This window comes from Thermobia domestica, chromosome 1 (genome assembly GCF_964235325.1).
Source record: "Thermobia domestica chromosome 1, izTheDome1.hap1.1, whole genome shotgun sequence".
NCBI lineage: Eukaryota > Metazoa > Arthropoda > Insecta > Zygentoma > Lepismatidae > Thermobia > Thermobia domestica.
The window spans coordinates 307,061,061-307,074,932 of record NC_137454.1 but is presented as its reverse complement, the minus strand read 5'-3'; the positions used below and the strand labels follow the sequence as shown (position 1 = coordinate 307,074,932).

The following is a 13,872-nucleotide window of genomic DNA, read 5'->3' as shown; positions in this document are numbered from 1 at the left end:
AACTTGGAATACCGAAAAAGCTAATTAGATTAATTAAGGTATGTTTAAATGAATCCCAAAGTAAAGTCCGGGTAGGAAAATTTTTGTCCACGAGCTTTCACGTCGAAAATGGCCTGAAACAAGGAAATGCGTTGTCGCCATTATTATTTAACTTTGTTCTGGAATACGCTATAAGGAAAATCAAAGATAGCAACCAGGGCCTAGAGCTGAATGGTATTCACCAGGTTATAGAATATGCTGATGATGTAAATTTAATAGGGGATGGTAGGAGAACAATAGAAAGAAATGCAGAGATCTTATTAAACGCTTGCAGGGACATGGGTTTAGAAGTAAATGCAGAGAAAACTAAATACGTGGAAGTGCGTCGGGACCGTAATACGGCAAATTGTGGATGCGTTAAAATATTAAATAATACTTTTGGTAAATTGGATACATTCAAATATCTAGGATCAATATTAACAGACGAAAATCATATTCACGAAGAAATTAAATGTCGACTAAAATCAGGGAATTCGTGTTACTAGTCGGTTCAAAATCTCTTGTTGTCGCGAATTCTGTCGAGAAATTTGAAGCTTAAAATATACAAAACGATAATCATGCCTGTTGTTCTGTATGGTGCGAAACATGGTCACTTACTTTGAGGAAAGAACATAGACTGAAAGTATTTGAGAACAAGATCCTGAGACGAATATTCGGACCTAAGAGGAACGGGAATAGGGAATGGCGGAAACTTCATAACGAGGAACTACATAATTTATACGGTTTACCCAACATTGTTAGGATCGTCAAGTCTAGGAGGCTTAGGTGGGCAGGTCATGTAGCTAGAATGGAAGAAAGTAGAAACGCTTTCAAAGTCTTGACTGGAAGACCAATCGGAAAACGACCATTAGGAAGACCTAGGCACAGGTGGGAGGACAATATTAAGATGGATCTCGCAGAGATAGGAATACAAAGTAGAAATTGGATCCAATTGGCCAAAGATAGAAGTCAGTTGAGAGCTTTTGTGAACGCGGCATTGAACCTCCGGGTTCCATAGGCCATATATATATATATATATATATATATATATATATATATATATATATATATATATATATATATATGTACGTAAAACACACGCATCCATATTATCGCAGCCACTCTCTACTCTTTCCTGGCAACACTTGCTTCCTCCCACAACACCCATCCGGCAGTCCATTGCTTGCAATGTCTTTCTACCCTGTCCGGCAAATCGCCGGAACCGTACACGGCAGTTCGCCGGATAATGAGGAAGGGCCGGTGACGAAGGCCGCTACTCCGGCAGTATCGTCAGTCAATTTTTAGTGGCAGTGATAATTAGTGCCCAACAACGTCTGATGCATGAAGTGATTGTGTGAGAGTTCGAACTCGGGCGTAGCGCTGCGAAAGCATTCTAAAACATTGTCATACGAAAGGGGACGGTGCGCAATGACCCACAGCATAGCAGCTCATTGTTTCCAGAAATTTCGTTCAGGCTGTAAAAATGTCGAAGATCAGCCAAGGACTGGCGTTATTATTAAATCGCGAACTTGTAAAGTACATTATTAAATTATTTTATTTCCCCACATAATTTGTATATTAGCGTCTCAAAGAATGCATCAAAAATCTTTCTCAGATTTCTTTCTTTTCTATCGTCTTCACTGTGTAGATCGCTCATAACCAGCACAGAACTGAGAGGCTCGACTCACCAACCTGCCTCCTCTTCTCTCCCACCGCCTGCAAGGAAGCAGGTAGAGAAGACGTTCTTCATCATGTTAAAAAGTGTAGTTACATTGTAGTAAACAGCAGGCGTTTAGAAAAGGACTGTTCTGTGTGGGAGGCTAATGCGAGAAAGAACTAAGCCAGAACACATGAACAAAAAGTAACATTAAGCATCGTGACTTACGGTCTGTTGCTAGATCTCTTATGAACCTCAATCAGGATTGCATACTAAAATTTTTGTTTCGTCGTTCCTGATTTCTATACAGGTATGAACATCCATTATTATCATTATTATTATTCGTGTTCATTGGAAAGCCACGTAGTTTGGGACTACATTACATAGCTGCTTCTGGTAAAAATCAAGGGTTCGGTACAAGTGTGTAGAAAGTTATAAACAGCTTTCTGCATTTATTTTCTAACATGCCTGCAGAGACCGTACTGCTGTATCTTCTGTATGTACTTTATTTGAGGAAGATAAACTCTTCATTAACAGAACAAACAATTGCAACCATGCAGAAGTCCAGCTAGAATCTGTGGAAACGTTATAGAACAGTGGAAAAACATCAACAGAAAATTATTCTGAAACTCCAGTTTCGTTAAAAAAAAAAAAAAAAAAAAAAAAAAGATACAACCACATAAAGCAAGAAGAAAATATATATGTAGAAATACCAACGCGTTTTGTTCAAACTGTCTTCTCTCAGTCAATAAAATCACCAATCAAATAAATAATTTCCTTGTATCTTCACCATCAACTCCGCATCCAAAAGAGAATCCAAGAAAAAACATCTATAGGAAATTACAGATTGTTACAATTATGAAAGACAGTAACTTTATTCAGCATACTGAAAACAAGAACACCGTCCATTCTTTACTTCTAGGTATAGAGCAGTGAAGAAAAGATTAGAAGGGTCGAACTTAAAGAAATATATCCATTACCGACATACGGACGGAGTGGTTGAGATCTATTATCAATTCACTATAACAAACACCAGGCAGTTTTTCTCAGTTGAAATAGCTAGCCAAACAATCCAAAATAGTTAAGCGTTTCTCAACCTTTTTTCCTTTGAAGCACACCAAAGTACATTTCAAACTTTGGGAACATCCCTGCATGTGATTCTTTTTCCAGATGATAAAAGCAAACATATAAATATACATACAAAGGGCACTAGGAAAGTTTTGCAATAGAACAGAACGGATCATCACAGGAGTTTGCAACTTAGCACGTGTTTAGACATGTCCAACCAAACCTGCACTGGAGAAGCTCTAGCCATTGTCTCAGTGTCAGTTGATTTTCAGCTGTGTTAGTGAAAAGAAGTGGAGATGTCGTGGTCAAAAACTGAATACCGGGCAATTTTGCACGTGGTTTAAGTGTTGATCAGTGTTTAGAGGAAATGACTCCTGTGCTTGGAGAGGATTGTCCTCGTCGTACAACGATATTTAAGTGGTACCGAGAGTTTCAAAAAGGAAACTTGAGCCTTAAGGACACTCCAAGGTCAGGTCGGTCATCTTCATCTGTGACTGAACAAAACATTGCTGCAGTAAGGAAAATGCTTGAAACAGATAAACTGGTTACATACCATCAAATAGAGATATGCTTGGGCATTAATGCACCAGCAGTTCGTGGTATTATCTGCGATCACCTTCGAGTTAGAAAGCTTTGTATTCTTTGGGTACCATATGACTTGACCGACTAGCAGATGGCATACCGTGTTTCATGGTGCCGTGAAATGTTGAAAAAATTAAAAAAAGAAAAATCTTCCTCTGTGAACAGTATTGTGACAGGTGACGAAACTTCGCTCTATTACTATGACGTCCCGACCAAGACTCGAAACAAGGTGTGGGTGTTCGAAGATGAGGAGACCCCCGTGGTAGTTCGAAAGTCCACATCAGTGAAGAAGAGAATGGTGGTAGTATTTTTTAGTGTGCAAGAAACTGTCGAGCGAGCTGTCTTAGAAACACAGAAAACATTTACAGGAAAGTGGTATACCGGAGAATGTCTGCCTAAAGCTCTTACAGCTTACAAACAGTTGAGCCCAAACTCAAGAATGGGCAAATGGTTTCTTCACCACGCCAACGCTCCAGCACACCGTTCAAAAGTTTGCTCAGAGTATTTGACCAACACTGAACTAAAACTATTAGAGTACCCTCCATACAGTCCAGATCTCTCTCCCTGTGACTTCGCGCTGTTCCTCCGTGTGAAGACCAGACTGAAAGGAAGGCGTTTTACAAGCGATGACGCCCTACTAAGGGCTTGGGACGATGAGTGTGCCTAGATCTTTGCCGAAAGATTGCAGAGTTTCTTCGGAGACTGGTAAAATGTGTAATGTATGGTGGAAAGTACTTTGAAAAAGTATAGAAAATAAGGTCGCATTGGAAAACGTTCCTAGTGCCCTTGTGTACATTTTTTTTTTTAAATGATGGAACGACTATGAGGTACAAAGTATGAGAGACAAGTGTGAAATTAAGTCGATTGGTGATAAATGTTTAAAGATAATTTCTTTGCAAATCTTAGAAGACATTAAAAATCTCGCGATACACATGGCATGTATTCGCGATACAGCGGTTGTGAAACGCTAGAATAGTTCATTAGACAAAGCAGTTTGATAATTGATTATTCCTCGATCTCCCACCCCACAAGGAGATTGTAGGGTAATAAGCTGACAGTTCTCGGTCGCTGGCAGAGAAAATCAAAGAAGAACTATTTGAATAATTGAAGAAGAAAATTATATATTAATTCATGCTATTAATAATTATAGCTACTTGATTAATTTTATCATTAGGAAAATGTGATAAAAGGGTTAAATACCATAATTACAAGTCAATAAGTACCCTTTCATTGCCAAGTGGCAAATGCATGTGCTGTGTACACGCGTGGTCCCGACTTCGATCACTGGTGCTTTTGGCATAGGATGAAACACTAGTAGAGGCTTGGACCCCGCTTCAAACAAGAGGTACTGCCTGATGTAACCATGATACTGTAAATGTGCATTAAACACCAATCAACCGATCAGTTAAGTAACAAGAATGACAACTAGCAACAGAAGTGTTGGTTCATATTACTAAAAATACAGGAAACTTTCAAGTGCATAATTATATTCCTGTTTGTGTGGTCATGCAAATGTGTCCGGGCACGTGAAAGTCTTGATATCACTTACACATGTGGATGGTAGTTACTGCTATACGCGTACACTGTATTTTCTCGACACTCAACCTTGTCAGGTACGTTTGGATAAAACTTTCCTATGTTGGGACAACATTGATATTTAGTTCAAAACACGATTGAGAAATTATCCTAAAAATGTGATCGTATTATCTTCAGTAATTAGATTCTAGATATACCTAGGTGAAGATTTGTAGCATGTTGTTAATTCTTTTCTGCTAGAGAAATTTAAATACCTGAGAAGTAAATACTAACCTAAAAGGTTAAGCTTTGACGTTGCGAGATTTATCGTTACATAGGCTTTAATCTCCGAACAAAAAATCTTTCTTTCGTCGCGCTTAGTTCTGAATTAAAATGTTCAAAATACATACATGATTGCATTACTTTGACAGAACTTGTGATAGCAATTTGTCTTTATTATTTAATTATCTTCCTTAACTATAATTGACTCCTCTTTGTTCTTAAAATTTCAGTTTCGACGAAGGCAATAGCAGGTGCTAAGACTATTGGTAGTTTCTTCTTTTCTGCTGTTAATAAGGCAGGAAAGACAGTCAGTGAAGCAAGTGCGAAGATAAAGAAGACTGTAGAGGAAAACGTAAGTACTTAATTTATTTATTAATATATTGGGGCCCAATCTTTACATTTCTTTGTATGTCTACGAATTCTTATTTAATACAAGAGATACGTTTGGCTTACTTGGCTTTATTTAACATATTTAATTGATGACATGAAAAAAGAAAATCGTTGTAGAAGCGCTTTTATTTTTATTTATTTATTTATTTTTAAGAAGTCTGATTAACGCTGGGGAAAAGGGCAATGCAATATCTCTGTTAAACTTATTTACATTGACATTTACATAACCAATTCCAAAGGAGAAATAACCAATTTCGAGAAGCCAAGTTAAAAAATTAGTACCTCTCTTTCAACATAAATCTAGTGGTTTACTTTCCATTGTTACGTTTAAGTAGTTCGTAACATAACCCGCCAGTGTATTGACAACATATCTGAAACTCCAGACAAGTGCTAACTTTCAGACGAAGTTACCCGCAAGCCATAGAGTTGCGTACCATGTTTGTCAGTTCAGCGCTTGCACAAGAACCAGCATATTTGATGTGAATTGAGTGTTAGATAGCACAAGAAGTGAAAATACATGGGCGAGAAGTGTTTGGTCTTTCACCTATTGACAGAAGTAAGAAGTTTTCATTCGCTATAAGTCAAGTGTTAGTCTATAGCGATTTGATGTAGTCTTCTTTTCAATTAAAGATTAATTGTATGCAGTTTCTCGAGTATTCATCAATGGCAGATAGATTAGATTTTCACGTCAAATTAAATTTCTCGTGTAATCTGCTCAGATTCATAATTAACAGAAATACAGTTGTGTGAAAGCTGTGCCAATCTCGAAACCAGAAACGTATAGCATTGTCTGTCCAGAACTTACCAGTAATTCAATTCTCGGTACATGTAAATAATCAAACCTATTTTAGGTCTTACTCCTAAAGAATGGTGAGTAGTATTACACTATTCTGTTGAGATTGGAATACGGGACACAAACTTTTTGATTTACATGTGGAATACGAAACTTGAATAATTAGTTACATGTGCTCATCTCATTCCAGTAATGAGTGGAAGATGCTCAAAGCCACAGTTCTACATCTGGAGTATTGATTATAATAGAAAAATTAATCCGGTGGAACATCTGAATTATGAATACGGATGGGATACAGTATGATCATTTGTCCATAAATGAGAAATGTCCAGTTACAGAGTTTTTTTTCCCCCTTACAGCTCATGCGATAATTGTATGCAGTACACGGTTAATCTCTCTCTCTCTCTCTCTCTCTCTCTCTCTCTATATATATATATATATATATATATATATATATATATATATATATATATATAAAGTCCTGATTGACTGATCAAAGCATAGGCCAAACTGTTTAAGCCTGAAACTTGAAATTTGGACAGTACATAGGATTAGGACGTAAGGAAGAATTTTTGAAAATGCCATGGAGTAGAGGCGTGGCAATTGCTATAAAAAGATGTCATACTTATCATGGAATCCCTTAAGGTTACAACCATAATATCTGTTATTTGGTCTTTTCATTTAAAATAATTAAACACCTGTTTTAGTGTTTTTTGATATTTGACTTAGAAGGGAAGAAAAGTGGTGAGTGTGCTTCACTAAGATGCCTGTATCTCGATATTCATTAGATTTAGAAAAAAATAAATTTGATATTTAGACTTTTCATTTAAAATAATAAAGCACTTACTTGAGGTTTATTTATTTATTTTTACACTCGGCCTAGAAAAGATAAAAGGTTGGAGTAGTTCACTAAGATACCATTACACGGTATTCGTGCGAAACTTCGCGTTCGGACTAATTCTATATGAAAGACGCAGGACAAACAAAAAAGGGTGACATTCATAAGTCCTAAACAGCATAAGTGCTAAAAATATAGGCACTAGTCCTAACTTTTAGGTTTTGTGCGTTTTAGAACTAGTGCCGTTTAGGACTTGTGTCGCGAAATTATTTTTAGGTCTTGTCTTTTTTATTCACCTGCTGTAGTTCTGAAATTCGCCACTACCACACGAAATTGCGACGAAGCAGTAACTAGATTGGCAATAATGTTACGAACGTAGCTAATTCCAACGGTAACAGCTATATTTGTACTACTAAAATTATTATTAGTTCTGCAGTTATACATGAATTACGCTATATAACCTATTTCATTCTAAGAATTAATTATATGATTGGTTAAGAAAGTCTTTTCTTTCAAATGGAGATAGAACCCCATAACAAATTTCTAAAAAAGAATTTAATAAAAATTAACAGCATATTTTACCAGACTTTTCTGAAACCAAGCAAGCATTCAGAATTGCAATATACACTCTGTGGAGTGGGTTTTATTAAGAGTAGGACAAAAGCTCACTCTTAGCTTTCCAAAGATAGGACAGAAGCCCACCAAAGTTTGCTTAATTAGGACTAAAACTCACTAAATATTTCACAAGTGAACATTAAATACCGACTATATACATTAAGAACGCAGACAGTTACTGTATTTCACAGTGTGTTTTGATAGTTGATACGTATAAGCAAGAAAAAATCAACAAATAACGCTAAATTACTAATGTGATACGCAACACAATGCATTTGAAGAAATCAATAGATAGTCATTTAGGGATGTAGCTTGCAAACTTTTCCAGAGAAGCAGACTTTTTCATATTAAAAGTAAACCAAAAGTATATTTCCAAATTACGAAAGCTTCAATAAGACAATAAATATATATATATATATATATAACACACGTACATAAATATTATTATTATTATTATTACTATTATTATTATTTGGTCTAGGAATTAATTCGTGCGGGTGGACAAGAGATGGCGCAACGAACGGAGCGTCCCACAGTTCCGTGTATCCACACATGTGTTGCAAACCCCTGTCATCGCGTATCGTTCGTAGTATAGGGCAGTGGATTAAAGCGTCAACAACACCAGTTTGTAGTTAAGTGAACATGGCGCAATTTGTGCCTGATAAAGTGTTTTTGCGGGGTGTCCTGCTGCATTACTTTAACATGCAGAAAAGTGCGACTGAAAGTCATCGTATTTTGGTGGAAGTGTATGGTGACCATGCTCTAGCTGAGCGAACGTGTCAGAAGTGGTTTGCACGGTTTAGAAGTGGTGATTTCGGCTTGGCAGACCAAGAGCGAGCTGGACAGCCAAAAAAAAAAAAAAAAAAAAATTCAAGACGAAGAATTGACAGCATTGCTCGAGCAGGATTCGTGTCAAACGCAGGAACAACTTGCAGCAGCATTAGGCGTTGATCAAACAACAGTCTCCAAACGCTTGAAAGCCATGGGAATGATTCAAAAGATGTCACATTGGGTTCCACATGAATTGAAAGACAGAGACGTTGAAAGACGAAAAACCATTTGCGAATTGCTGCTTCAACGACAGAGCAGCAAGGGGTTTCTGCATCGAATTATTACGGGTGATGAGAAGTGGATCCATTACGAGAACCCTAAACGAAAAAAGGCCTGGGTGAAACCAGGTGAACCAGGTCCATCACAACCAAAAAGAGATATTCACTGTGCATATGGTGGGATATGAAAGGTGTGGTGCACTATGAGCTGCTGCAACCGGGTGAAACTATGAATGGAGAACGTTATCGACGACAATTAATGCGTTTGAAGCAAGCTCTGGCCAGAACACGACCAGAATGGGAGAACAGACATGATAAACTTATTGTTCAACATGATAACGCTCGCCCACATGTCGCAAAACCGGTCAAAACCTATTTAGAAAATGTCGGATGGGAAGTTTTACCCCACCCGCCGTATTCACCAGACGTTGCTCCTTCGGACTACTACTTGTTCGATTGCATGAACAACGATTTGATTGGACAGCGGTTTACTTCTTCAGAAGATATCGAAACATGGGTCTCTGACTGGATCGCTTCCAAGGATGAGGACTTCTTTCGCCACGGAATCCGTACATTGCCTGACAGATGGGCGAAAGTGGTGGCTAGCGATGGACAATATTTTTCTTAAGGTATTTATGTATTTTGTGTTTGTACTACAGCTTCAATGTGTGCGTACCAACCGCACGAATTAATTCCTAGACCAAATATTATTATTATTATTATTATTATTATTATTATTATTATTATTATTATTATTATTATTATTATTATTATTATTATTATTATTATTATATTTTCAGTTTGTTCCATTTTTGAAACCTGGGTGTTGACAGTGCGTGAATTTAAAACTACAGCTTGTGTGAAATGTACGAATATGAAATCGAAGACTGTTCATGAAAGTAAATTTGTTTGACTGTCTTCATCTTCTGTACTCTTATATAAAAGAGTTAAGATAAATGACTTTCTGGGTACACTACTACAAGTACAGTCGTTAAATTTAAATTTAAAAAAATCATTTTCTTACGAAAACAGGATATAAGAAAGAATTTCGGGAAATACGTCTCGTAAAAAGGGTGGGGTAAGATTTTTTTTGAAAGAGTAGTGTATCTCGCAAATCTCTGAAGCTAGTAAAATGAAACTTGACATATTTATAAGCTTTCCCTGTAAAACAAACAAATAAAAAAAATAACTGAAAATTCAACACATAAAAGGGAAAGAACAAAGGGTGCACTTTCTTTAATATTCGAATTCCCCATTACTTATTCAGAAAATGGTTGTAAAGTAAAGAACGATTTGCTTAAGCTGGATGCGTGAAACTCGGTATTTTTAACTTTTAACTAAAAGTAATAAAATACATGTTTTAGCGTCTTGAAAATTACAAATTTTAAGAAGGAAGGAGGTTCAATTTCTATCATATTAAAATTTCCCACTGCTTATGAGATTTGGGCAGAAAACTCTTTTCCTTTAGGTCTGGGTTCGTCCAGTTAAACAAATGAGAGTACAAAGTTGATTAATTTGGTTCTTTTAATTATTTTAACATGTTGACGTAGTTTAATTTTTTTTAAAAGTGTTTCTTTCACATCCTATTATAAACATTATTAATTTGCTGTAATTATTAAACACAGACTAACCCTCACTTGGGGGGCCAAGAGTTTGTTTTGGGTGTTAAGCCATCATTTGCCTTCCGTGACATAACCTTTGATTTTAACTTCACGTACAATCAAGGCTCATGTCTCAAAAATGTATAATTTTGAAATATATTATTATTATTATTATTATTATTATTATTATTATTATTATTATTATTATTATTACTGCTACTACTACTACTAATAGTTACTTCCAACGGTAACAGCTATGTTAGTAATACTAAAACTATTGTTAATAACTAGCTGAACCTGCGCTCTCTACACAGCGCATCATTCGCATAAATCTTCTCATTCCTTACAACATCTGTACATGTCCCTTTACAGACACAAGTGAAAGACGTATTGATTAAAAAAAACCAAGGGGTATCATAAAGGGGAGACTTTTTTTTTCGATTATTTTTTTTCAATATCTCGCACCGTTTGCAAGATTTGAGCCTGCTTCCGGTTGGAGTTTCTAATTCATATATGACCAGTTTTTTCTTTCTTCTTGCATGCAGTATGTAATAAGCAAATACATTACATACAGAATTAATTATAATGTCAGTTATATATGGTGTTCATTGGGCAAACACTCCCCCCAAAAAAGGTTCATCAGACTGGAGAAATGGTTATCCTTCCTTTTCCATTATTATTTGGTCATGAAACAAACGCCTGAGACATATACAACCCCTATATACAACAGAGTGGTGTTGGAATGTATAATGCGTAGGATGTGATGCTTTAGTTTTTTTTTTTTTAATTTCAACACTTCCAATGTACCCGTAAAAATGTAATAAAGAAATAGTGCCCATGTTTTTTAAATATTCAATCAGAACTGGACAGTCTACATGAAATTTGCAATCGATCAGTGAAAGTCATCTAGAGCCTGTAGTTTCCAAGATCTCACTGTCGAAATGATTGGCCACAAACATATAAACGTAGTTTAAAAGAGCTCCAAAGATGGCAGAACAATTCATTTGCATTTATTTCAGAGAAGGCTTGTTAAAGGCAAAGGCCTTTGAACAATAATTTAAGAGGATAAACTTTGTGAAAAATATTTCTTTAAGTGATTTATTTAAAGTACACTCTTTTAAAAATATTTGTCTTTGTTATAAACGTGAAATCACAAATAACCGTAAATCAAAGTTTTGAAAGCTAAGGTTATATATAGGTTAGATCTCGGTCGCTCTTAATTGGTAGTGTAGTATTTTAATAGATAGATGGTAACAAATAAAGAGTAGTTAATTACGAGTATGACAACTATTGCTACGGAAAGAGTTGAATATGATAAATATTATATGTAAAAATAATTTACTTTGTAAAATCAACACAAAGAAAGCAAAATTTGTGACTACATGACTAAAACACATTGTGTTACTAATACGAGGTGGAAATAGAAAAAAAAAAAAACATACATTTTGAAAGATCTGGGAATCACATTTGATAGTAGTTAATATTTTGTCACCACACAAATGCTATCATGCAAACAGCAAGAAAGAACAATAGGCTTTATTTTTTTTTTTTTCAGAATGATAGAAAATGTATTTATTCAAATTACTTGTAAGAACAAAGCTAGAATCTGGTTCTGTGATATGAAACAGTATATCTAAAACTTTGACTAACAGATTGACAGTATTATTGGCACGGACGCGATGGTAGCGCCACAAGAGACTTTTAAATCCAGTGCCGTTTAGGACTTGTGCCGCGAAATGATTTTCAGGTCTTGTGCCGTTTAGGATTCGTTTCGCGAAATGATTTTTAGGTTTTGTGCCATTTAGGACTTGTGCCGTTTGGAACTAGTGCTGTGTCCCCACGAAAAATATTGCCCACATGTGGAGATATTTGAGGCACGTATTAAATTGTACTCAGTGTTGGAATTATTGGGGGGAAATCTCCCTGTGTAATGAAACAAATTATCATTGAGGATACTTGTGGGCGTGAATTGCAAAATACGAGTGTGACTAGGAAAGTTTTGAGGTACAGCCAAACAAGACACTGCAGGAATATTTTTTCTCTTGCATGAAAAACATCCTCCTTTGTACGTGAACTCGCCCAGCCTCGTGACGATCATGTCATATGATATGGTAAGCGGTGTTACCAAGTGGCCGGACTTGTCACCATTTGAACTGCAGCCATGGGATTAAAAAGAAGGGATTGCGAGCCATGATTCTGTACGACTTTAAATGTGGTTTAAATGGATCGGGCTCGCTGGAAAGGTTGACACGAACCTTTAGGGGAGAGTGCAGCATGCAACAATGTTTCGTTGATTTTTTAAATTTGAACGGGGTCTGACCTCATTAGAAGACGAGGGGCGCACTGAAGGCCATCGCATCAACAGCAGTGACAGAGGAAAACATTGATGCTGTGGAGCAGATGATTAAGAACGATCCAAGAGTGGAATATACTGATAGTGAGTGTACCCTTGGGGTTAGTGTGCTGAGTGTTCCAACTTGTGAGACACTTGTGTGTGAGAAAGGTTTCATCTCAGTGGATGCCACACAGCTTGACTGAAAAGCTAAAGCGGACAAGAGTGGAATGGTGTCAAGACATGCTTCTTATATTCCAAAGTTTTGACTTATGGGAGGATTTCAGACATTATGACGGGTGATGAAACTTGGATTTTCCAGCAGTTTCATCCAGAGACTGTTTGGGTCGATTGTCCACTTCTGAATATGTTGTGAATGCCTACAAAGAACAGTACCAGTGCTTCCAGGATTGATTTGAGAGAATGAGACGTTGTGTGGAATGCTACTGAGAATACTTTATTATAATAGTTGAAATAAAGATATGTGTACCCAGAGCTGCATGTGTCAAAACTTTTCAAATGACCCTCGTATACTATGTGTTCTGTAATATTTTTTCTTAAGTACATGTCGTCTCACTGTAAAAATCTCTTAATTCTCATACATACTGGACTAAAAGTAAAAGTAGCTCATTGAAGTTTTTCTAGGGTTCCCAAGAGGAAAAAAAAAAAAAAAAAAATTGAAGATCGACTAGCAACTGTTCTTTGTGAGGTTCACCATGTCATTGACTTAAGACAAAGACAATTTTTGGGCCAGAGATTTCTGTCTACTGTACGTATTTATTTTCAAATTGAGAAAATTTTCTGTGCTAAATACATATGAACTGAGAATACTTGGCATGCATTTCAAAAGTTATTAAAACGTTTGTGAATGGGGAGAGGGGGAAGAAGGTTCAGTGTCCGAATCTGAGAGTGCCTGTAAAAGGGAGAATTGTCCCATATATTGTCCCACAGCAATACACATATTTTTCTCCGGGTCAAGAAATTATTAAAGTTTCAGGAAGCCTGTTTTATAAAGTATCAGTTAAACTTAAGTAAGCCATACAATAAGTCTATGTATAAGTTTGAAGCAAATTTGTTTATGCTCTATATACGGTGTATATATATATATATATATATATATATATATATAGTG

At 36.2% G+C, this 13,872-nt stretch overlaps 1 protein-coding gene across 8 annotated transcripts in view; it reads left to right on the top strand.

Annotated features, from left to right (window-relative positions):
• Nucleotides 1-13,872, top strand: part of Sap47 (Synapse-associated protein 47kD) — a 221,608-nt gene that overhangs the window by 93,661 nt on the left and 114,075 nt on the right. For all 8 annotated transcript variants that reach the window (XM_081727261.1, XM_081727258.1, XM_081727243.1 and 5 more), the window contains exon 4: nucleotides 5,353-5,474. In XM_081727261.1, coding sequence (XP_081583387.1) covers nucleotides 5,353-5,474 — 122 coding nt within the window. The remainder of the gene's footprint in view (nucleotides 1-5,352; nucleotides 5,475-13,872) is intronic.